The 24204-nt window shown below is 31.4% G+C and overlaps 1 protein-coding gene across 1 annotated transcript; it reads right to left on the reverse strand.

Moving 5' to 3' along the window:
* Positions 1-9: 9 nt before the first annotated feature.
* Positions 10-24123, reverse strand: LOC144853538 (A-kinase anchor protein 13-like). The gene is made up of 8 exons (XM_078711233.1): positions 24028-24123; positions 21255-21455; positions 18805-18851; positions 12909-13059; positions 11713-11997; positions 11074-11257; positions 3237-3364; positions 10-137 (listed from the first exon to the last, which is right to left on the reverse strand). Exons 2-8 carry the CDS (start codon positions 21265-21267, stop codon positions 10-12), a joined length of 936 nt encoding a protein of 311 aa, XP_078567359.1. The 5' UTR covers positions 21268-21455; positions 24028-24123.
* Between the last annotated feature and the right edge of the window lie 81 nt (positions 24124-24204).

The following is a 24204-nucleotide window of genomic DNA, read 5'->3' on the forward strand; positions in this document are numbered from 1 at the left end:
AATACATGGCTATTTAATTAAGTACCTACCGAGTGAATTGCCCTGTGCCCTGTTATGGTGCATGATAACCTTTTGTTGAGGTGGGTCTTCAACCCGTGTAAAGGTTAACACTTCTTGCAACATCTGAATTTGTTCATCTTAAAATAAAATAAATTTAATGAAATTACTGCAAAAACAAAAATAATGTTGAAAAATAAACACAGTAGCATTTGGAATATTGAACTAAGACTGCTAGATTTACTAACTGTTAGCTACCGATTTACTAATAGGTAGGATTCACTCTTCCACAAGGCCTGAAATGTGTACAGAGTGTAATTTGATATAAATCTTCATATAAACTTTGTTTTTCTTTTAAAAATTTTCTTCACCACAAGAAGAGTATTCGCACATTGTTATTATCACTTTTTTAGAATCCACCAGACTAGTTTCACTGTCAGTTATACCTTTATGTATTCAATATTGTATAATTATCTCTTTCTGGAAAATAAATGAATATATTGGTATCCAAATTGAAATGTGTACAGTACAGTAGTACAATAAAAAAATTATATTTCTGTCGTGATATGACTTGTGTGACAAAGATTTGTTCATTACATATAAACCATATTTTTTAACTGTTTCATTTCATATTATTTGTGTTCATTGTTTAAATTAATAAATGTTTATTGATTGATAACAAGGTTCTAGATCATCCTTTGTTCAATATAATGAGTCCATAGTTTATGCAGACAATATGGCATAAGAGACAGTCTTTTTTCTTATTTTATCTGACAACATTGACTACTTATAAATGCCGGTTCAAGTTGGCTCCAACATCATCTTGTCTTTTTCTGCCTTTAGGCACGTTCACACATACCGATAGACAGTAGTGCTATAAACTAGAATTGAACTTGCTTTGAAGTATGTAATTAAAATACAGTTGCTCAATTAAAGCAGATTTACTGACTACTTTTGTGATACTTTTCATGATCTGTATGTAAACCTGTGCTCAATTGAAATACTCTGTAACTTGTACTAGAGCTGCTATATTATCTGAACATGTCAGTTGAAATTAAATAAATAAGTAATGATGGTTTAACCATTGTGAGGAAATGTTTAGGAAATGAAATTGAATGTTGTGAATTCAATAGTACCAGTATAACTGTCACATTTAAGTTGTTTAAAATGCAAGTGGGATTTATAAAATGTTTATTCTTTTTCAAAATTTGTTTTCTATCGTAATAAATACTTGAAAATCTCAGTACACCTTGAGCGAGTGTAAGATGCTATTCTGTTTACAATAAAACGTTTGTGCTCATATGGTAGTGAATTTAGTTATTCTGTGTTCATATGATGAAGCAACTATGTATGTATGTATTTAGTCAAATCTGTATTCAGATGTTATGTGGTAAAATTGTGGTGAAATTTGTGCATCATATGCTGTGAATTTTGTGAAAAACATAATGAGCAAGAAGATTTTAAATAGTACGGACAAGATACTTTATTCGTGTGGGTGCAAATTAAGCTGTATGGGTGAATAAACATATTGGAAAGAAATCTTGATTTTATCATTTGTTTTTCTTTATTATTTTTTTTATATTTATTAATTCTATTTATTTTTAGCTGTTATTATACTTCACGTTATTGTCTTGTTAAATCGTATTGTTGTCAGGTCTCTAATGATCAGCTTCGGGGGTTAAATCATCATCTCCATTACTACTACTTATTTTAATTATTCATTTTGAATGAAGTGCATATCAAATGTGTATGCTTGGTGAAATATCACTGAATACTCCATACCTATAATTACTAATGAGAGCATTATGGATTACCTTCATTAATATATTAATTGGTAATTATTAACAATTAATTAATAATCACTAAAAAGCTCTTTAAACAATAGTTTTTAAAGAATATATGAATACCATATTGTCTTATGTTTTCAATTACTCATTTGAATTCTCAGTCAATATGTTGACTTTATGAACATAGACTGGTTGACCTATGGAAGCCAAGTATACTGCAGTATATGTAAGGGAGTGGGAAGCTACACAAATTATTATCTTATTATTAATTTATATTCAAATGCTACCTTATTATGATGTTTATTATTTAGGCATTTGTTCTTGTATTTGTATCCGTTTTGTTTTTGTATGTTAACCCTCCTGTTATTGGCGAATTTCTTTTTGCTGTTCTACAGCAATATTCAGGAGGTAACTAATGAAAACTGTGAATATCTATTTATTATGGCATACTGCACATTATTTGAACGTCTCTTGGGTTTACATCTAATGATTACAAGAAATATTTTGATATGTGATTGTGAACTCATTAAATTCTAAGAATAAATTTCAACAATAGGAAGACAATGGTAAGAAAACAAGACATTCATTTGAACTGAAGCTTAACGAAACAATGAAATGATCTTTTAAAAATAGGACAGACTAGAAAAGTATAATTATTAAATGCGGACAGTCACAGTACAATAGACAGTGGCCTAGTTGTGAAATTGTAGTTTTAAGCCTAATTCTTCATTGCGTGGTGGAGTGTTAAATTTTGTTCCTACTGTAAGCTAAATATAGGTTGTTATGAGCTGAGTCTTAACAGCAGTCTATTAAAATGTGGTCAAAATTACCTAAGGAAGGTTTCAACTGAAAGATCAAGGACTAACACAGTGTAAGTGATACTTAAATGATCCATTTTCATTCAACCCAAATCTATTTTAGGACATATTTCAAAATCAAACTTAGAATTCTATTTACAAATAATATAGTTTTATAATCATTTTATACATTCTTGTACTACTATACATTGTAAAAATAAAATGTTTAATATACAACTCTACTTTCAATTAATCATTATTGTATTTTGTTAGATTGTATTATGTAAACATGTTTTGTGCTTAGTGCCAATTTTATGACTAAAGTATGTTGTTTCAGAACAATATATTCAACCAAAGCACAATTTCATATTTACCACATTGTTTAAATGACAATAAATATTACATATACATATCAAGAATCATCTTAAACATGTTTTCAATATTGTATACTATAGTATTTGTGAGCTGAATACAAGTAATTAATGACAAGAATCACCTTAAACTTGTTGTCAATATTGTATACACATAGTATTTGTGAGCTGAATACAAGTAATTAATGATAAGAACAATGCTGTCATTTGGGATCATAAATAAGAATAATTGAAAAGTTAATTATTGTTAAATTACTAATCAATAAATTTAAAATTGTACATACCGATTGACCTATAGCTTTCCTTTAAATTATATGAAACACTTATTGTCCCTGAACGATGACGTCTTGCGGTTAGAGGTCCACGACAAAATACGTCAATTTCAAAATCCTTTCGCTTGCCAAGAGCTTGACTACGATACAACAAAAAGATTATTTAAAACAAACAATTATTTAAATACAGAAATTGAAAAGTGTTTAAGAATGATGCAATAGCAATACTGTTTGTAGAAGAAAAGGAATGACATTGGGACCTTAAATTCTGTTCTGTCTTATTTTGAATGAATGCAAAGATAGCTACACAATTACCTGTAGCTTAGTATAACACAAAAACGGCAAAACTTTCATCAAAGTACTAAAACAGTTTTTTTCAATAACACTTACAAACACGATGATCAAAAAACAAATTCAGTTTCTTTAATAAATAACATACTTTATAGAACAAATCCATGTCAATATTAATATAAGCCAACTGTGCTACAGTACATGCATGTTGGGTTTAGGTTCATTTACTCAAATGGTGTTTAATTTCAAACTGTATCCTCCTCATTGGCGACTTAAAAATAGATGTTTATTTTTGTGGATTATCACATAGATGGAATAGTGTACAGGATATATCACCAAAGCATGTAAATTTAGGCCTAAAATGTAAACAATCTTCACTGGTATGTTGGTATGCTTCATTAAACACCATAAAGATAGAAACATTGAAGATACAAAATCAAGTTCAATGTTTAACATAGGAATAGATGATTGAGACAGTGGCGTTATACAGGGGGAACAAAGGGGAAAGGCCCTTGGTTTAGCACTGCTAAAGGGTCTTCCGACACTGTGTAGCTGCTTTGGACTGCACAAGCTCAGCTGAGGCCCCTTAATCTCTGGGCCCCTGGGCTTACCTGGTGATCACTTATAACTGTTACGCCACTGGATTGTATATGAAAGTATTTTTCATCTTTTGTATTTACTAGTCTACGGCAATTTTTTATCAAGAATACTGAAATAAATTTATAGCAAAATGCACATTTGCATAAACACAGCTTACTATTCATGTTCTTTTAAATGGAATCTCTCTTTTAAATGGAATGTTTTTGCTTTCTTGAAGATTGTTGTATTTGTAGGCATAAACATGAACTTTCCAACTTGTTTGTGAATACAAATGCTGATCAATTCTTGCACAATCTCTGTTGCTTTACTCCCCCTCAATTAATCTTGCCATTTTATTCAACAATCTCTTTGAAATGGCAAATTTAATTTCACAATTCTTTACGAATACTGCAAAGTTCACTTAATTATACAAGCTCTAAAATGTGTAGTAAATATGTTATGATACGAGTCTACAGAGTACTATTTAAATTTAAAACATCTGGCAACACATACAAAAACAGACTGCAATAAAAACATTTAATATTATTCTTTTTTTTACAATCACTGTATACATAATTAAATACACTGTGTATACGACAACTACCACTACATTACAAGTATTAACAAATTATCGTTTTAGAAAACAGAGTATGCATAGTTCTTGAAAAAGGGTAGGCATTATTGTAATATTGAACAGTAATGTTATTATCAAGGGCACCTACTTGATAAAATGAATGCTGTATAATTAATTCAAACAATGCAAGGAAAATTAGAATATTTTATTAACGATACTACTGTAAAATTAAACATTATTATTAGTTTTCAATTTGCATTTTACAGCAATCGTCGTTCACTTCATCCTCTCAATGTGACCTCTATTTGACCCTGCATCATTGACTTTTATGTAGATTTCCTCTTCCGCATTTATTTCTCCAACTGATGATAGATAGACATTTTAATACTACTATACAATAGTTCATTTTATGTTCACAAGAATCATATTAAAAACATGTATAAATATTGAATATGATTGAATGTTCTGACTGAACATTTTGCTCATTTATTGTGTATCTCAATCAAGATCCAATCACTTTTACCCAAACCATTATTTTTGTCCTAGAAATTTGCCTTTGATATGACTTCATGTAATTGTGGTAATGATCAAGAACTATCCACTAGCTTATATTATAACACACCTAAATAAATGCATTTGATTGGACGATTGTGGGTCACAGGTAATGCAAGAGTATTAATAGTATTACTATTTAATGATCGTTCAATAGTAATTCTCATTTTTTTTGTGTACAAAACAAAAAATCTTTTTTCCCGTACGAAAAAAATGAAATCCAATAGCAATGGCATCATCTGTTGTTCCGTGCCAATGAAAGCAGCGTCGAGTGTTAATTGACAAACAAAAATTAAGTATTTGAGAATATTATAAAATAATGTTAATCTATACACAAAAGAATAAGATTTATTCAAGAACAAATTAAACGTTATATAGATTTCATTAAAATTCACCAACACATTCAATTTATTTTCATCATTGACTGAATGAAAACATTAATGATTTTAATAAATGCTTAGATAAATAGAAGATTCCTCCCACAAATTTCAGAGAACATTCATCAATTTTTACAGTAGTTTTCTATAGGAATCAAAGAAAAATGTCACTATACAACAGCGACGACAAGGCCCTAAACCTAGCTAGCCTATGTAAAATAATTCTCAATCTAGGTTAAATTTAGATCAGTAGACATATCCGTATATAAAATCTATGTATTTTTTGAGAACTGATAATAGCCTTATATTACCAATCCATATTGCACCATAAACAAACAAAGGAATGGACGAGAATATACTTACTAACTGTGTGAGATGAAATCATAAATCAACATTTAAAACCTTATGTACTTTGTATCCACATGGCTGTGTGGCCACATATCATTTTCAAACAAATAATTATAATCTGTAGCTACACAATCTAGAATGCTGAACTAACAAGTACGCACTGTATGTCATGCCAGAGCTCAAAATCCTAACTGACGTAATACATACATTTAAAAACCAAAATTGTATAATGCATAAATATATATTCTAAGTGCTTAATGTTTCTCTAGTCATAAAAGTAACTGAAGCCATTAAAGATTTCCAACCTATCTCAAGTACGCAGGTAGACAGTGTAATGAAACATACAATTTTATGATTCATTTTTTAATTGTTGAAATTTAAAATTAAAGATTTTAGAAGGGTACCATTTAATACTCCTATATTAATGTTAGGAACTCAACCAGGCCTCAATTTAATACTAGCCCTCAATTTAATAATAGCCCATTATAAAACATCTAGTAAAACTCTTTCCATACAATCTACATTCCTTGTGTGTCTGGTGGGCAAGTAAAAAACACATTAGTTACCACCATCAGACTGATTACATCATCAGTACCAACTATCAGTGTAGTACAGTACTAGAGATAATATATGTACAGTAAGCGTTAGTTTGGGCTAGCATAATGTGATATATTGAATTGCACTGCTCACAAGTTTGCTAGGAAAACACTACTAAATCAAGCCTTGCTAGACACATTATAGGTCATTATCATTCTACAGCTGTATAACAAGAACCACCTACCTTTTTCAATCTCTTGTTATCATTTTTTTTCTACATATTATACCAATACTTGAGAATATACAATAAAATTGAGTGGATTAATGTAGGCTGAGCCTATACCTAATCATCATATGAATACCTAGGATCGTAAGAGAACTAACTGCATAATCCAAATGACTCATAAATTGTATGCTGAATCAGAATAAAGGTGTTTAATTATCAACACATGCTGATGATATTTTGACAGCTTGAATTACCTGATCTGACAATTATACCACTACTGGAAATAATTTATATCTATTATACAGAACATTAGAAAGGGGGAGGTGGTGAATACCGTAGAAAGGGGAGGAGTTGAATACAGTAGAAAGGGGGAGGAGGGTTTTTGTGTGAACGTTGAGGCGTTTATTTTTTGTGTTTTAATACCCGTATGGTAACATGTATAATAAAATAAAATTCCCCCTCTAGATATGATAAAATACAGCACAATTACTATCAAGAAGTGTAGAGTAAAACAGTTATAGATGACGCACACAATATTATTTTCCACAAGGCATTAACTTGAGGGAGGAGTTCAGTCCAAATTACTAGTCTATGGGGAAATTTATTTGAGGGGACGTTTTAGTATATCTTGCTTGGCTGCTTATTTTTTACATTTCGTGATTGGCATAGAAGCATAATAACTAGGTGAGTGACATGGTAATAAGTAGGTCTGTTCACTTAGTGTTTATGGTAACTAAAGTATTGACTTGACCTATTCTGGTTGAGTTCAAAAACTTGTAAAGAGGCCTAGCATTTGTGTGTTTAGAGTATAGATGTGGTGCTGGGTGGGGTATACCCGGAGTATACCCAGTCGATTTCAATCAACCTAAAGTATAACTTATTGAATCTAATGCAGATAAATAACTCATCCCATGTTGGTGGTTAAAATCATAAATTGTTTAATCTACAGTATACACCACTAGTAACAATATGGGTGGAGTAACTTCAATGTGAATAAAACATTGCCAGGTCTTTAGTGACGTTAATACTGCACCAATGGGAATTATAGTATGTTTCTTTTTTTTTTTTCTTTATGATTTCTAAGTCAACCACTTGAGTGATTAGTGATAAACATTACATATTAGTTTAATACAATTATTGTGAGTAACTTCCTTTCTTCCTGGTATGTTGTTTTTATGTTGTATAAAGTTGAAAAATGAAATGCATATTATACTCAATTATTATAGAAGCATAAAGTACATGTGAGTATGAAACATGTGACAGGAAAGAAAGGATTTAACATAGATACATACGGTATTAAACTATTAAAATATCTTTTTAAACTAGACTAGGGCTGCTGTAATCTATTGAATATCAGTATATTGCCTCTCTAGTTAATTATAATTTTTTATTAAAATGATTTAAAAACATGACTAACCCACATGTTGAGGTGAGTATGTGTTCCTCATGATAGTACAATACTATTTAATATTAGTCTTTTTTCAACTTTTCCCTTAGTATCTTCTTTGCATTTTTAATTAAACTCTTACTGTACATACAGTGCTTTGAGGATTTATGCATAATGTGCTCTTATCTTTAATGTAAATCATCAACATATTATTTCATAGATCAATTATCAGTAAAACTCACATACAGGTACCAAGCTATATATAATTAATAATATACTCAAATCCTTTAATACCTAATCCCTAATCATAAATTATCATTGCTTATTATTGTGTTCAGTTGCAAAAAACATATTGTATTACATAATGTCATTGTTTGAAAGCAATACAGCAATATATCATAAGGTTTGTCAGTAGCTGTGTTGTTTCATAGGATGAACTGAAAGCTTCTTGATCATTACTGTATGCTGCTGTTTTGTGTCCAACTCGATAGATAAAGTTAAATCAAAACTAAAGATGAATTGGAATATCAGTTAAAAACCAATACATTATTAAAAAAAAATAAAACTACATATTTTGTGTCTATTTAATGTAGCTACAGTATGGCATTACAATATCACTCTTTACAACATCCTAACCTACCAAAATTTAAGATGGACCATCACATTCCTACGATAATCAGCTGTGTCCAACCAACTTCACATGCCAGTAAAAATAAACATAGAAACAGAGTAGCTGAATAAGCACTATTAATATTAGTACACTGTACCAGTTGTAAACATATTGTACAGTAAGAAGGAAATATTAATTTATTTATGCTCACAATCCTAGTTCTGTAATCAATGATTTGATCCTAAGAAAAGATAAAGCTTACATTTTTTCTGTCTATTTGAAGGTCACAAACTACATCTTAAAGCTATCACTATACAGTACTGAACATTAAAGATGCATCATTATGAGATGCATGATGATTGCATTTTAGGAGTGTATCCTGTGAGGTTGAACTTTGCATTATGAGATGCATGATGATTGAATTTTAGGAGTGTATCCTGTGAGGTTGAACTTTGCATTATAACCTATTCAGGCCTCATTCTAGTTATTATAAACATAAACAGTACTTGTACAGCAACAGTTTGAGAAAAGAAGAATTATATTGGAGTATTACTGTATATTAAGTATTATAGTATACTACATTCTAAGGTCATGCCGATCCACAATGTAACAATAGAATGTAACCATACTTTTAAATAGATCATATTATGTCATGGACAAATTGTAAAAAAAATGTTATGTGATTACTAACCACATAAATATTTTTTGTATATTTTACAATTTGTCCATGATTTATAATAATATGATCTTCTATATAAAAATATTTCTAGTATTAGTTCCCAGATGATTTTAAATGATAATCATATGTATATAATATATAATGTATAAGTATATTAGCATTGTACCTCCTGCTAAGGTGGGCATGCAAAAGTTATTCAAAAAATCTGTAGAACTCAAATGTGTACATCATGTAATCATGGAGAAGTATCACACACTCCTGGCTGGTAAAATATGAATGTGACATAATTACTTTATGTTAACCAACACAACAATTAGCAGTGAGAAGTGGTTGGATAATTGAAGAGTAAAATGTATTTATTTTATCAGATACATCAAGTACTATTCTAGTGAAAATGTCATGGTCTAAGTTTTAAAGGTATTTAGCTATTACTGTTATAATTTAAACACCATTCTACAGATGATCAGTGGCATTGCGCAATGCACTTACTTACTAGTTAAAGATAATATATTACAGTCCAAAGATAAACTAGAGAATTACAGTCCAAAGATAAACTAGAGAATTACAGTCCAAAGATAAACTAGAGAATTACAGTCCAAAGATAAACTAGAGAATTACAGTCCAAAGATAAACTAGAGAATTACAGTCCAAAGATAAACTAGAGAATTACAGTCCAAAGATAAACTAGAGAATTACAGTCCAAAGATAAACTAGAGAATTACAGTCCAAAGATAAACTAGAGAATTACAGTCCAAAGATAAACTAGAGAATTACAGTCCAAAGATAAACTAGAGAATTACAGTCCAAAGATAAACTAGAGAATTACAGTCCAAAGATAAACTAGAGAATTACAGTCCAAAGATAAACTAGAGAATTACAGTCCAAAGATAAACTAGAGAATTACAGTTCAAAGATGAACTAGAGAATTACAGTTCAAAGATAAACTAGAGAATTACAGTCCAAAGATAAACTAGAGAATTACAGTTCAAAGATGAACTAGAGAATTACAGTTCAAAGATAAACTAGAGAATTACAGTCCAAAGATAAACTAGAGAATTACAGTCCAAAGATAAACTATTTATATCAAAGTCCAATGCTAACAATTAACTACATGACAAATTCAGTTCAATAATCAAATGATCATGTGTCATATTCACATGTCTACTGTAACCTACCGAGAGACAATCTAGAGCGACCCAAGAAATGTGAACGTGAGGCTAGTAAATTCTTGTACTTTGCATAAAGGCCAACTCATAAAGTGTCGTACGACGAGGCTCGTCGTGAGAAAATTAAACATGTTTAAAGTTCTTTCGACGACCTACTACGTCCGATGCTATCTCAAGACGTCTCTTCAGGATTCAACAAAGACAGCAGAAGAATGAAGATGTCTGTGTACCATCATAGGTTGTCAAATTCCAATTGTGATAGGAGAGAAGATGCATCATCATTTAATGTGTGACAATTTGCCTTTTATTATTTACATACAGCTAAGAATATATAATGAATTAAAAAAAATTGGATTGGTTATAGGATGTGCCAAACTATTTCAAAATTAATCTGTCATGAACTGTATCACGCACATGCAATAATTCTTTGCTACAAGTGTACTTCAATAGGTTTTTAAGCAAAGAAAATGCAAGAAAAATTCCATTCTGTGTTCACTGAAAACCTATAAAATGTAATACTTACTTTTGCATTTCTTGTACTAAGTTTTCAAGTCCTCTTTCTCTTGCTAATTGTATAGGTAGTTCATTGTGCTGATTGGGTAGATTAAGAGCTATTTCAAGCTCCTTTGATGGTTTGTTGAGAAGGTACAACGCAAACTCTGTTAACTGGTTTCTGGTCGCAAAATGAAGTAACGTTTCTCTTGGAGCTGGAAATTATCACCAAAAAATCATGAATACATTTTGAAACACAGACAAATTTAAACATTAGTTTTATTCCTACGGTGGTTGCGTTTTATATTATTACGTCTCTTTATAAAAATGGTGCAATAAAAATGGGTATTATTACTGTATTACAGTGTTGTGCTATCTGCTTTGTATGTTTGGTCTTGTATAATTTATTCTATTGCTATTTTAACCTTTCAAAATATTATGTAATACACAGAATGCTAGCTTGTAGCTATTGCTTTCTAATTTTGTTTTCATATACCGTAATAAATAAATTATTCAATTACAATAACTCTAGATGAGGAGACATACTAAGGCTGCTTTCATTTTTTGTAAATTTGTAAATTTTTTCCTTGTGTACTTTTAATATTCTGATGGTAAAAAATAAAAAACAACCAAAATTATATAAAACAAAAAGTATATAAAACAACCAAACCTTGGTTGATATGTTCTGAGTATTCTATCATGCGCCAGGAATGTGGTAAATCTAGGTTCTCAAAAGCGAGTCGAATGTTTTGGTCAAACGTGGCTTGGTCTTCTCTGCTAAGATCAACATGGTTCAAAGCATTGGGATCGTGTGAGCTGTTAGCTAGGAATCGTGCTATATGATGTATATTATCCTCACAGTAAGTAAATTCACCAGATGCAAGTACTTTGCCGCCACAGCTATTTGTACTACTAGTTTGCACTGTAAGACTTACAGTCTCAAATGCATTATGTCCTACAAAATCAAAATACTGTATCAATACTAAGTATTCGCATACAATAATAAATACATGTATACTTTACATTGCAATGTACAGTACGGGATGTCTTGGGGTGTGTGAGTATTAAACAAATAATGTTTGTTTTTTTTGTGTAAATTAAATAATTTTTTCTAATGATCAACTGCAAAAAATAGGGAACCATTTATGTGCACTATTTTAATCAATTTTGTGTAAATGAAACTATAGTGTTTTTAATAGTTTTCTTTTGTGTAATGTGTTAGTGGTGGTGGTGAATATTAATACAAATATCCCATGATGAATTAGCAGCATATGCTGTAGGTGAACCTTTATGAGCTAGGTCAACTTCTAAATATTGAGCTGAATGTTCAGCATATTGTACAGTACAAAAGGATGGCGATAGAAGAGCCTCAAATTACAGTGTACCTAAAGTTGACTTAACACACAGTACTGCCCAGCTCTATATTTGATAATTTAAACTACTAAATAAATCCAAAACTAGCAAGTGATGGTACTGGCAATATGTCATTATTCTGTAGAATTAACAGTTATTCATAAAATAACTTAACATCACCGCAAAGATAATAAATAGGCTACATTGAAAACAATGTTATGAACTACCCAACATACATTTTATCTCTTTTTCTGCAGATGCATGATATTTCATGTGTATTAAAATTTATTGATAATCAATAAAATTATGATGATATACTGCTGCTATGTTATTTTAACTTTAAGAAATCAGCCAACAAATATTACTTTGTAGTATTACAACAATTGTGAAGCGGCTATGTACAGTATTACAGTGTTTCCTCTGAACTACATACTGTAGTAGTACAGTAGTACAGTAGGCCATTGACATGATAAACAGTAACCACAGGTGTGTAAAACTCAAGCCATTTCTTACCTGGAATGATTGAATGTAAAGTGTTTCTATTTATCTGCTGAGCTAATGTAATATGACGTAACGAAGATCCTGAAAATACAACATACATATCCGTACTGGCATCTGGAAGGATGCTGTCTTCTGAGAATGCTATCACCAGTGTTCCACCTCCCTGCAAAAAGATGACAATCTTTATTATTGCATTATAGACCTTACATTTTTACCAATATTACCTTAGCCCTTCTGTAATTATTACAAATACTGTAAGTGAGGCAACATTCATTTCATACATTATTTTATTGTGTTGGTTGGATGCTCTACTTAAGGGTATGGTTTGTGGACTGTACCATTTATGGAGAGATGTTAAATAAATGTTCTACTATTCAAGTATACTGTACTGTATATTGTTGGTTTTATTGTAATATTGTTGATTTATCCAGGTAAGCTGGGCACGAAATAGACTTTAATTACTGTACTAAATTGTTACAATGTTTGATGACTATAAATAGTTATTCACATGGACAAAGCTTTATTATAATAGAAGAATTACAGTACAACCACTGTTAATTATTCACAAGTATTCATATTACATTACATCATTGCAATTTAAACAGCAAAAGGAAGTTCAAATTGTAAACATTATCATTTAATGTCCTTTGAATTTAGTGATTGGTCCATCCAGGTACCGTGTTAAAAACCTTCAAAATAATAATACACTACAGTATTATACAGAATGAATACAGTATTTTACACACAGTACTGTATTTATGAAAACACTGACACAAACTGACAATGAATAGCGTATACAGTAAACTGTCCATTCAATAAAAACTGTTTTACTACACTATCAAACATTATGTGACAAAAAAATGTGATGTGCCCATATGAACATGATGATGTCATATCACTACTATATTGGGCATATCACTACCATATTTGGGAACATCACACTTTTTTTGTCAAAATAGTTTGATAGTGTCGACAGAGTCTTGGTTGTATACTGTAGGTTTAACTGCATACTGTTGTATGGGAATGCTGTGATGTGAAACTGACCATTGATAGAGAAAAACAAATCAGCTGCTTATTACTATGTATTTAAAGAATAAAAGACCGGTATAAACGGTGCAGAGTCACGTTGTAGTCTATACTCATCTAAGCTCAATCAATTGACATATTGATAATGTGCCACTGTCATTGCCTATGGCACCGTTAAAATACAATGAAAAACCACCTGCCTAAATATACTTATTTAATTTTCCATTCAAAATACACAAATAGTATACGACACTTATAAGTATAGTCTAATTTACTATGAAAATAGCTTATCGTAATAAGCCACAGTTTACATCTGACAAGAGTGAATAAAGAAATTAGTAGAAATTGTGTGAAGAATCACTAGTTAATCACGTCATATTATGAACTGGACATGTGCTGCATCAAATATGGAAAGATGCAAAAATATATTTGGAAGGATTTTTACACAAGATAAAACCAAATATAATAAAAGGTCATATCTTAATTTTAACGGGAAGGTGCCAGGTCTTTGTGGAGTGGGTGACCACCAACCATGCACATTATTTACAACACAATATTCCAAAAACAGTACTTTTCACAACAATCAACCATTGTGGCCAATGAAATGTTTTCTGTGACTTCACTTGAATTTTGAAAATAAGTTAAATGCTAATAAAGCACAGTACTGTACAATTATAAAATAAATGTTATTAAGTTTAAACTTATTTCAGATTTCTATTGTTACATTTTAATCTTGGCAATGCATACTGTCCTTCAATAATATTAACATATTTGTATTTTTTTGTTACTAAGTGTTTTATTACAAATTAAAGTGGAGTAATAAAACAAACAAATGGCCTAAAGTACAAAATGTTGTGGGCGTCGATATGTTTGGTTAGAACACTTTTATGACTACTACTACTGTAGCACCCACTGTGCATTGAAAGATTGCTTTTTCAAATATCATAAAACTAAAGTCAAAAGTCAATTTCTTATTTTAATTCCAACAATGTTTTTAGTTAATTACTCACAGTAATGCGCATCTAATTAACCAAATAAAAAGCCATACATTTACTAACAAAATACAGTTTAATATTTGGTACAGTACTAAAAGAACATAGTTCTATCTGAGAACTGTTTTTAAACAGAATAAATTTTGGTTTTCCAAAAATAACCAGTTATTTTTTCAGGACAGGACCTTACTGTACTGTCAAAATGCTAACTATTATCTTGCAGTTCAAAGTTGCACAGCATTTCAATATAGAATTAAGAATTTGACATTTCAAATAAAAATGATCAAAACTTTAATTTTCCAATGTGTACTGTCTCTTTGTGAAGTATATTACCAACTATTAATTTATGGAAAATTTATTGTCAAAACTTGATCATATTAAGGAGAATTATTTAACTCTTGCTCCAATTATTAACGTATGGCACCTTTTAATGGCTACTACTGTACACAAGGCAATACAAAGTATAAAATACTTTCTGACTGTAGTGTAGTGTAACTTACCAATGAATAAACACACCAACGAAACCTTGCAAGAAAGTTACAAAATGTCTGAAATGTCGGCACAGAAAGCAAATTGAAAAACTTCTGCTCCATGTTATTATCTCACAAGTTCACCATCCTCTGATTTAGAATACCCAAGTAAACAATTCCTTATAATTTCACAGTTGTTAAAACATTAGAATTAGATTCCTCAAGTAAATGTCCATAGTATGTACTGTAGACTATAATGATGGGCTCTGGTTTCAACCAAGAGCTAACAAGTCAGTTATGCTTGACTAACATCGTAACAAAAGATGACACTAAGTTCAGACTTTACAGACAAAGGTACAAAGATTTACCTGAAAATAATGAGGCATTGTTAACTGATTAACATTCAAATTCATGAGAACATCCGGTCTAATGAGCTTTTATATCTCTACTTCTTGCAATCAATATTTAGAAGCATAGATAAAAGCCGCAAATGTCTGAAGTGATTCGAAGTTCAGGGTTGCATTAAAAATGCTACCTATTCTTTTTCAATACTTCTTACCAACAAGAAAACATTTTTAAATGTAGTAGTATGATTATTTTCACAAATTCATGATGGTCACAGGACAAAACAAATATCAATAAAAGATCAGCAATTTTTCAACACAATCATTACAAAGCTCTTTAGCTTGAATGGTGGCTTTTGAATGTAGAACTCTTCAATAGACAATAACAGTATAAAAATTCTGTAATGTTTATATTGCTATCAATATGATCATATAGGAACTGACGTTTAATCTCAAAATAAACCAATGATAAGATAATTGATATTTATTTCCTTATACACTCACTGATCAATGAAATACCCTTGCTAATATTGTTGGCATCTTTTGATATAAAAACTTGATCTTTAATTTCAACACCTTGAATGAACAATAATATAAAAGAACTAAATTGATTTAAGCTCTGCCCAAATTTCATTAAAATAAAATCAAATAATTTGCCAAGATAATTAAAAATTTCAGTTCATTAGAAAAGCAATTACAGGAAATGACATCTCATCGTATAGCCTGCATACAAACACAATCATTTTGGCTTAGCTAGAAAATTAACCAGACATTTTATCCAATCAGATTAAACCATAATTTAATTTCAATCATCAATAATTAAACTTATGATTTTTGACTTCAAGCTAGTAGTACACTATACTAAAGAGTATTCCATAAACCCAAATGGACACAAGGAAATGTTGACACAGCTGGGTAATAAAAACTGGCAAAGTTACTAGTCAATTATGAAGTGTAATTGAAGGACTACAATTAATCATGTCCATCTTGACCGCTGGTAAACATTACAATACTTCCCATCATCTATAACTTGCAATTTAAAGCAATCATTTACAGTATCTTCTTTTAATTGATAGCATCTTACAGTAGATTGTAATTTCCAAAATGACCATGTGTATAGTAAACAACTCCAGAAGTTACAAAATCTTCATTAAAATATTAAACAATATGACTAATCTCCAAAAAGTGTAAACAGACAGTTCAATCTTCCCCAGAACTGGCAAAGTCAGTAATTGCCATTCACGATTCTCGGTAGTACAATATTACTATAAATCGCAAATCATTTATTTCCATCAGTTTTAATCGCAAGAGATTCTCCGAGCTTTTTACTCTTTTACTCTGAATACAGTACTGCACATGACTTGAATAAAGGGAACCAGCAAAATAATATACACTTGAATCAATGATTGATAAGAGGCAAGTGTGTACTCCAATGGCTATTTTATAATCTGTAAGAACTGAAACAGGAACTGGTTCAACTTTACTGATTTCCTGACTGTTTTGGTAGAACAAACAGCTTGTGTTGCTATGTTACAATGTAAATGAAGTATACAACAGCTTAGTGTAACCTAATATAAACATTTAGAAGATATCAAAATACGTCACAGATAGACAAACAACAATTGGTAATTAACTTCTGGCCAATATGCTATCAATAGTTATGTTCAGACGGTCCTATATGTTCCGAGGTAAAGTTACGGCGAACATGAAATTATATGCATGCGTTACTTCATATGAGCGTCCACACGATACATATAAGGTGCGTAACATTACATTGCTCGTGTACGTTACTTTTACTTTTGAGTTGAACATTCCTCCTAGGGATGTCTAGGTTGGTTCGTAGGCTCTACTCAAGTTTGGTATACTTTTGCGTTGAACATTCCTCCTAGGGATGCTTAGGTTGGTTCGTAGGCTCTACTCAAGTTGGGTATACTTTTGAGTTGAACATTCCTCCTAGGGATGTCTAGGTTGGTTCGTAGGCTCTACTCAAGTTGGGTATACTTTTGAGTTGAACATTCCTCCTAGGGATGTCTAGGTTGGTTCGTAGGCTCTACTCAAGTTGGGTATACTTTTGAGTTGAACATTCCTCCTAGGGATGTCTAGGTGTGTTTGTAGGCTCTACTCAAGTTGGGTATACTTTTGAGTTGAACATTCCTCCTAGGGATGTCTAGGTTGGTTCGTAGGCTCTACTCAAGTTGGGTATACTTTTGAGTTGAACATTCCTCCTAGGGATGTCTAGGTTGGTTCGTAGGCTCTACTCAAGTTGGGTATACTCGAGTATGAATATTGTGCCCTAGCTATAGGTGGGCCGCATCTATAATTAATAGTGTGGACCATTTTCTGTCAGGGAAAAATATAAAAAATATAATATAAAAAGATAACCATTGCCCTGGTGCAAATGTCATCCATGGATTACATTTGCCTAGCTTGGTGAGTACAGTAAGAAAAGGTAAGATGTTTGCGGATGCCGTCAGACGGGTCAACTATCACAAAATTAATAGGCTCCCTGTTGTTACGAATTACAAAGATAGTTGAAATGTTGTCAAAGTAAATTATGCAAATCAGTAAATTATGCAAATCAGTAAATTATATTAAAAAGACAAATCAACTTGATAATCAATAGTTTTTGCTATCTAAACAAAATGCATTGACAATGGTATAGAAACCAAAACAGAGTAACAAGCTGTTGATTCACTACACACACTGCACAGCTAGCATTTCATTTAGTGACAATTGATTTACTGGGTTGTATTTGAACATTTTAAATTCATAAATTTACTCTACTCGCATAATTACCCAGAAAAGCAAATCAACAACGCTGACAATTCAACAATGCTATTCAAAAATTTAAATTCCCTTAAAATATCAGTTATTAAATCAATACTCTATGTATACTGTAGGCCTCTACAGTATTCAATCGATCTAGAGTGAGTGGCTGAGCGGTTAAGACAGTGGAACTATAATTATATACAGTAGCCATAACATCGGCAAGGGCTCACTTGCTCCATGGTTCGAGATGGTTTGATGATCACTTTTGTCTTGTTATTGTAGTAACTAAAAATGTAATTTCACTTACGTAGATTGGTGCTTCGTTCGGTGAAAATTCCATCCGTAATCCATCCCCTGAAAAAACAAATAAAAATGATTCAATTAATTTAATGGAAATATAGAAGATGGACTATGGTTTTATATCCCCATAATGGCCACGGTTTAACATCCCTTAACTTCTGTTTGGCGAAGACGGCCTGGTACGGTCGGAGGGAACATAAAATGTTACCTCAGCCCAAACCATGGTGGGCCCGACGTCCCGTTTGATAGTTTTTTGTTTAGGAAGACAGGGTGTTATACTGGGTCATACTCATAGTTATAGTAACCAGGAAAATGATCACTTTGCACCCCTGACCCAAGGCCCATGTTATGCAGTTGGCTCCAACCTCCTTGACGGCCCCAGCTAATGGATGCTAACTTCATCAGGCAACCACTGGGGGGTTTCAAACAAAAATTATAAAAATCGAGATACTTGAAAATTTGACCTCCTTATTTTTCTTTAAAATGAAGGTCTGATAATATACTACAAAAACAACACAATTATAACAAAGTAATACTATGCAGTATTTGGGAAGGTTAAGAGTGCATTAAGTTGGATACTTAATGAAGAATTCCTGCCTGGTTAGACATTGACAGTTAACTGCTTAAATAAATACTACTGATGTTAACCACTTAAATTACTACCCAGATGTAATCAATGTCACATGGATAATGGTATGCTGAAAAGTAAGTTAAAATACAGACTTAAGTGTATGTTCACACATACGGCATAAGTTAAGCTCATGCTAACCATTCACCAAGTTACCAATGGCGATCAGGGAATGGATTTGGCGGAAAAATGTTATCCTCGCCAAATCGCTAACCGTACTATGGCGAATAAATAGCCACAACCGGTGTCAATTTATGGGTGTAACCAAACAGTCCTAGCCTAGAGATTTGTAATCTAAGATAACTGGTAAGATAACTGGTATAATATGTTATTTTAAAATTAACATTCCTGGCACTGTTTATGCGCAGTATTTAAACAAAAGCATTTCTTAGGCCTTTGTTTTCGGAATTAACAGCCATCTATCAACTGCCAAGCCAAAAAAGAACAATAATTAAAACTGTTATGTTTAAAAAATTGAGCGATATTTTTTGTATAAAATATTTCTTGTTTAATGACGTTCTTTTAATTCAGAATGTTTTATAAAGTTTGTACTGTAAATCAGGTTTCTATAAAATGTATTGTGCGCATAAATTATTGTTATAATTACTCAACAACACTGTAGTATTTATCAAAGGTGTTGCCATAAGCATTGTGAACTTTAACCTTTGCTACTAAGAAGTAAAAATGACCTTGAACCTGCTAACTAACTGTGCATAAAACTTTGACTATATAATTATTGACAAGTTCACACTAGCAACTAAATTGTGAACACTGTATTTACAATGTGTTTGGTGGTACTTAAAAAGTAAAGAAAAATAAAAACAAATTGGTACCTCTAGCTAATTTAATTTAATTAAGTTAAGGTATGTTGAATTTATTGTGCTGTAATAATATTAAGTTAAACTATTTAACTAGTAGTACCAGCACATATGAACTTGAACATCAATAGTGTCTTATGTTTACCATTGTCTGTAAGTCATTTTAATCATTAATTAACCATATTGAATATCAAGGTAGTAATCATCAAGTACAGTGTCTGTTAGAATATTGGTGCTATAATTAGAAAACATTGATTATTAATTATATGAAAGTTGGTGCACTTCATGTTCACTGTGTGTTTCACCAGCACGAAAGACAGTAATACTGTAATAGTACAGACAGCGGTATTAATAATATTTCTCCATAATGCATAATCAGTTACTTAAGGTTCCATGGTTCTAAACTTAAAGGTCTATCCCAACTGGCAACCTAACCATCACTTGTGACAAAATTCATGATTGAAAATTTCATTTGAACCACAAAAAAAACTACTACTGTATATTATAAAAGGCACTTTCATAAAAATAATGGTGAAATGACGTCCTGAAAGAGTTCAATAGGAATTCCCTTAGAACCAGTCAGACCATTGTGTTTAAAGACAATTATTCAAATGTATCATCCTATTCAATTCTATTTCCTCTATTCAAATTCTTTGTCTGGCTTTATGATGTAAGAGATTAAATACTATTGGTAAAATGTACACAATAGGCACTAAATAAATAACTTGCTACTGAAATGTTACCAGTAGAAGATGACTTGCTGGTCATTACAGAACATGTGGTGGTAAATTCTATGCAGTGGTACACACGAGGGTCGGTAACATAGCTAGTGAAGAAGAACTTTATTCCAAGCCATATTATGTAATTTTATCTGCTTCAAACGTCCTTTAAACTGATACTATTATACAGTAGTCAGCAATTGCCAAGGTGAAATTCCAGGGCTGTAGTAGCAAAAGTAAAATATAATATATAAAATATCAAAGGTTTTGAATAACAAACAACAGAACATACCACTTCTCAGCATCTTCACAGCTCACTGTAATCACCTAACTCTTCTTCAGGCACTGTATATTTTATTTCCAATTAGGATCCTTAATAAATAGCTTGTTTCTTTTACAAACTAGAAACTTGAAATAATAATATTGCATCACAAATCTTCTTGTTTAATGTTTATTTATAACGTCAGACAAAACCTGCTGCAAACATAAAGATCTGTGGATAAATTAAACAATTTTCAGTTACAAATAGCCTGCATTTGACGACATTGTTCATGCCAAATCTACTGTACAGTATTTGCAATTTTTTTAAAGAATAAGTTAAATACAGTAGTACTTATATATTTGAGACACTTTTACTTTAAATGTTTCATAGGCTGTGGAAAAGGATGGTAAAAATTGGAATATGTTACAAACTTCGAAGATTACAATAGAGAAAGAAAATATGCGTAAAAATGTTTCCACGAAGATTGCACATTGGTAGAATGTAGTTAAATAAACAGTAGCTTAAAAAAGGTAATATATGATGATTGTGTGTCGAGCATATGGTAGATTTAGCTAATAAATATCATTTCGCCTATCCCAAACTAAATCTGACGATTCAAATGATTATTATTTGTGTTTTCTGAACACGGTAGACACTGTCTAATGGTTGTCAATGTTGAAACATACCCGGCCGCACACAGTAATAAGAGAATGCTTCGCATTTACCTCACCTTCTGCAGTGCTTATTTGACTCACTGCAGTGCTTACTTAACTGTGACGTTTACTTGAATGTGGTGCTTAGGCTGATGGTGCTTACTGTATGACTCTGGCACTTATTTCTAATATCAACCCAATTGTTTAAGTTGACATAAGATAAGATAAAATTTAACTAACAGAGAATTTAAGTCGATTATCATAAGTACAGAAGTTCAGTGAGTATCATTAGTTACTTTTGCCTCAAGATAAAGCACCTGGGTACATAAATCAGTTATACATTTTGCATTACAGTACATCAATCTTCAATAGTCAATTATACTGAAGATAAAAAAATAAATTAGTGATAGTTCATCCATTAAATTAAACAACTGACTGTAGTTTAAATTTAACTTTACACATAGATTTGGCGGAATTTTTAAGTTGTGTCCCGCCCAATCCTGAATTGTTCCGCTTTTTAAAATATTTAATAAGCTAAATAATCAGAAAAAAATATCACTGAGAATGTAAACTTGAGTATATTCAGCATACTTATAGCGGCATGTAATTATGCAAATGTCACAATACTGTACAGTAAGCAAGGCTAAAAACCTATTTTAAAAATCTGATTGGCCTTACAATGATGTTACAGCGTCCAATGGGTAAAAATGTTACATTGATTAATATCTACAGTTACAAGTCATCAGCTTCCATAATAAGTTAACAAAATTGGGGGTCACATCATCTTGAAGAAGCTAGATTCAAAATAGGTATGGTTTTACATACATTTTCACAAAGTTGCTTATTAGACAGCACACAAAGTTTGACACGCACATGTGTCTCTATTTTGCAATTAGACTTCTTGAAAATTAATGGAATCATGAAAGGTGAGAAAAAAGTGCAAAACCAGTCTTCTAAAGTTATTTACAGTAAAAAAAAGTAATAATATGCACTTTTTTGTAAATTATAAATAACTAAAGTAGCTACTTAAATGAGGAATAAGTATAGTTTTGATTTGGATTTAATTAGTTTCCCTTAGGCAAAAATCAATTAGGAGAGAAGGAAAGTATTGGATACAATCAATGTTGTTTTTAATGTGACACATTGGCTTTAAAAATTTCAAATTATTATTAGAACAGTACGGTAATTCAATTGTTTTTAAAATTATAATGCTGTAGATGATAGAAAAATGTTCAAAAACCATTACTGAATAACTATAAAGCAGAACATTCAATCAAGTTCTAGATGACGGTAATTCGGCTTAATAATATTCCTGCTGTAAGAAAAACATTTTGGAATACATGACTTTACTATCATAACTATACTGTACTTGGGCTAGAATGACCATTGATGCAACTTCACCTCAATTTTTAAAGGCATACAATTATCCTGCTGGTTTATCACCTATTCACTCATTTTAAACAACAAAGATAATATGCATGTGCTTGAATTTGCCTCGCGAAGTTATGACCATTTCTCAGGAATAATATTAAATAATGATTTCTATAGTTTGTGGAACTGTTGACATCGAGTGTTGATTGAAGGCAAACTTCTCCACAAATGATACAAAAAAATGCACTAAATAAATCTTCTAATCAGATTTTAACATTTATTAATTAATTTTTATGCCCGTTTCATGGTATGAAAACTGTAGTTTTGTAGGCCTGGTATACAACTAGATGTATGAAAATTAAATAATTTAGATAGACCCTAGATTGAGATAGGACATTCAGAATACTGCACTGTCGCACATATTGTCACTACAGAAAAGTACTGACTGATGACCAAGCATTTGCCAATATTAATATAACTGCAATCGTCTCCTTACTTAGGGACAAACAGGCTTAGCCTCAGACGTCTGAAGATAAGGTTCAAGGTATAGGCTAGGCCTATTCAACATCATCAGGCAACTACCTAGCAATAGCATTGGTTCAGCCCCATCTCTAGGCTACACACCTCACGCACGACACGGAATTCACCACACAGCAGACAGGCCTACACACTGTCACTTGTGGTTGTTGCAATTATTAGGCTAGCTTAAAACGCCTTCAAAAAAACCTTTCATAAATTATAAATAAAGATAAAAATAAAGAAGCTACCGGTGTACTTACATTTAAAAATATTCAGGTTTTTTGACAGTTTGGTGGCGTTCATTATGATGCTTGGTACGATGGTCAATAATTATTATCCGCCATTTAGATTTTTAGTCCTCTCGATAAAAGGGATTAAATTTTGTTGGTATAAAAAAAGTGTACCCGATGACGTCACGTACCACGTGACTGGTCAAA

The sequence above is a fragment of the Antedon bifida genome, chromosome 10 (assembly GCF_963402885.1).
Source record: "Antedon bifida chromosome 10, ecAntBifi1.1, whole genome shotgun sequence".
NCBI lineage: Eukaryota > Metazoa > Echinodermata > Crinoidea > Comatulida > Antedonidae > Antedon > Antedon bifida.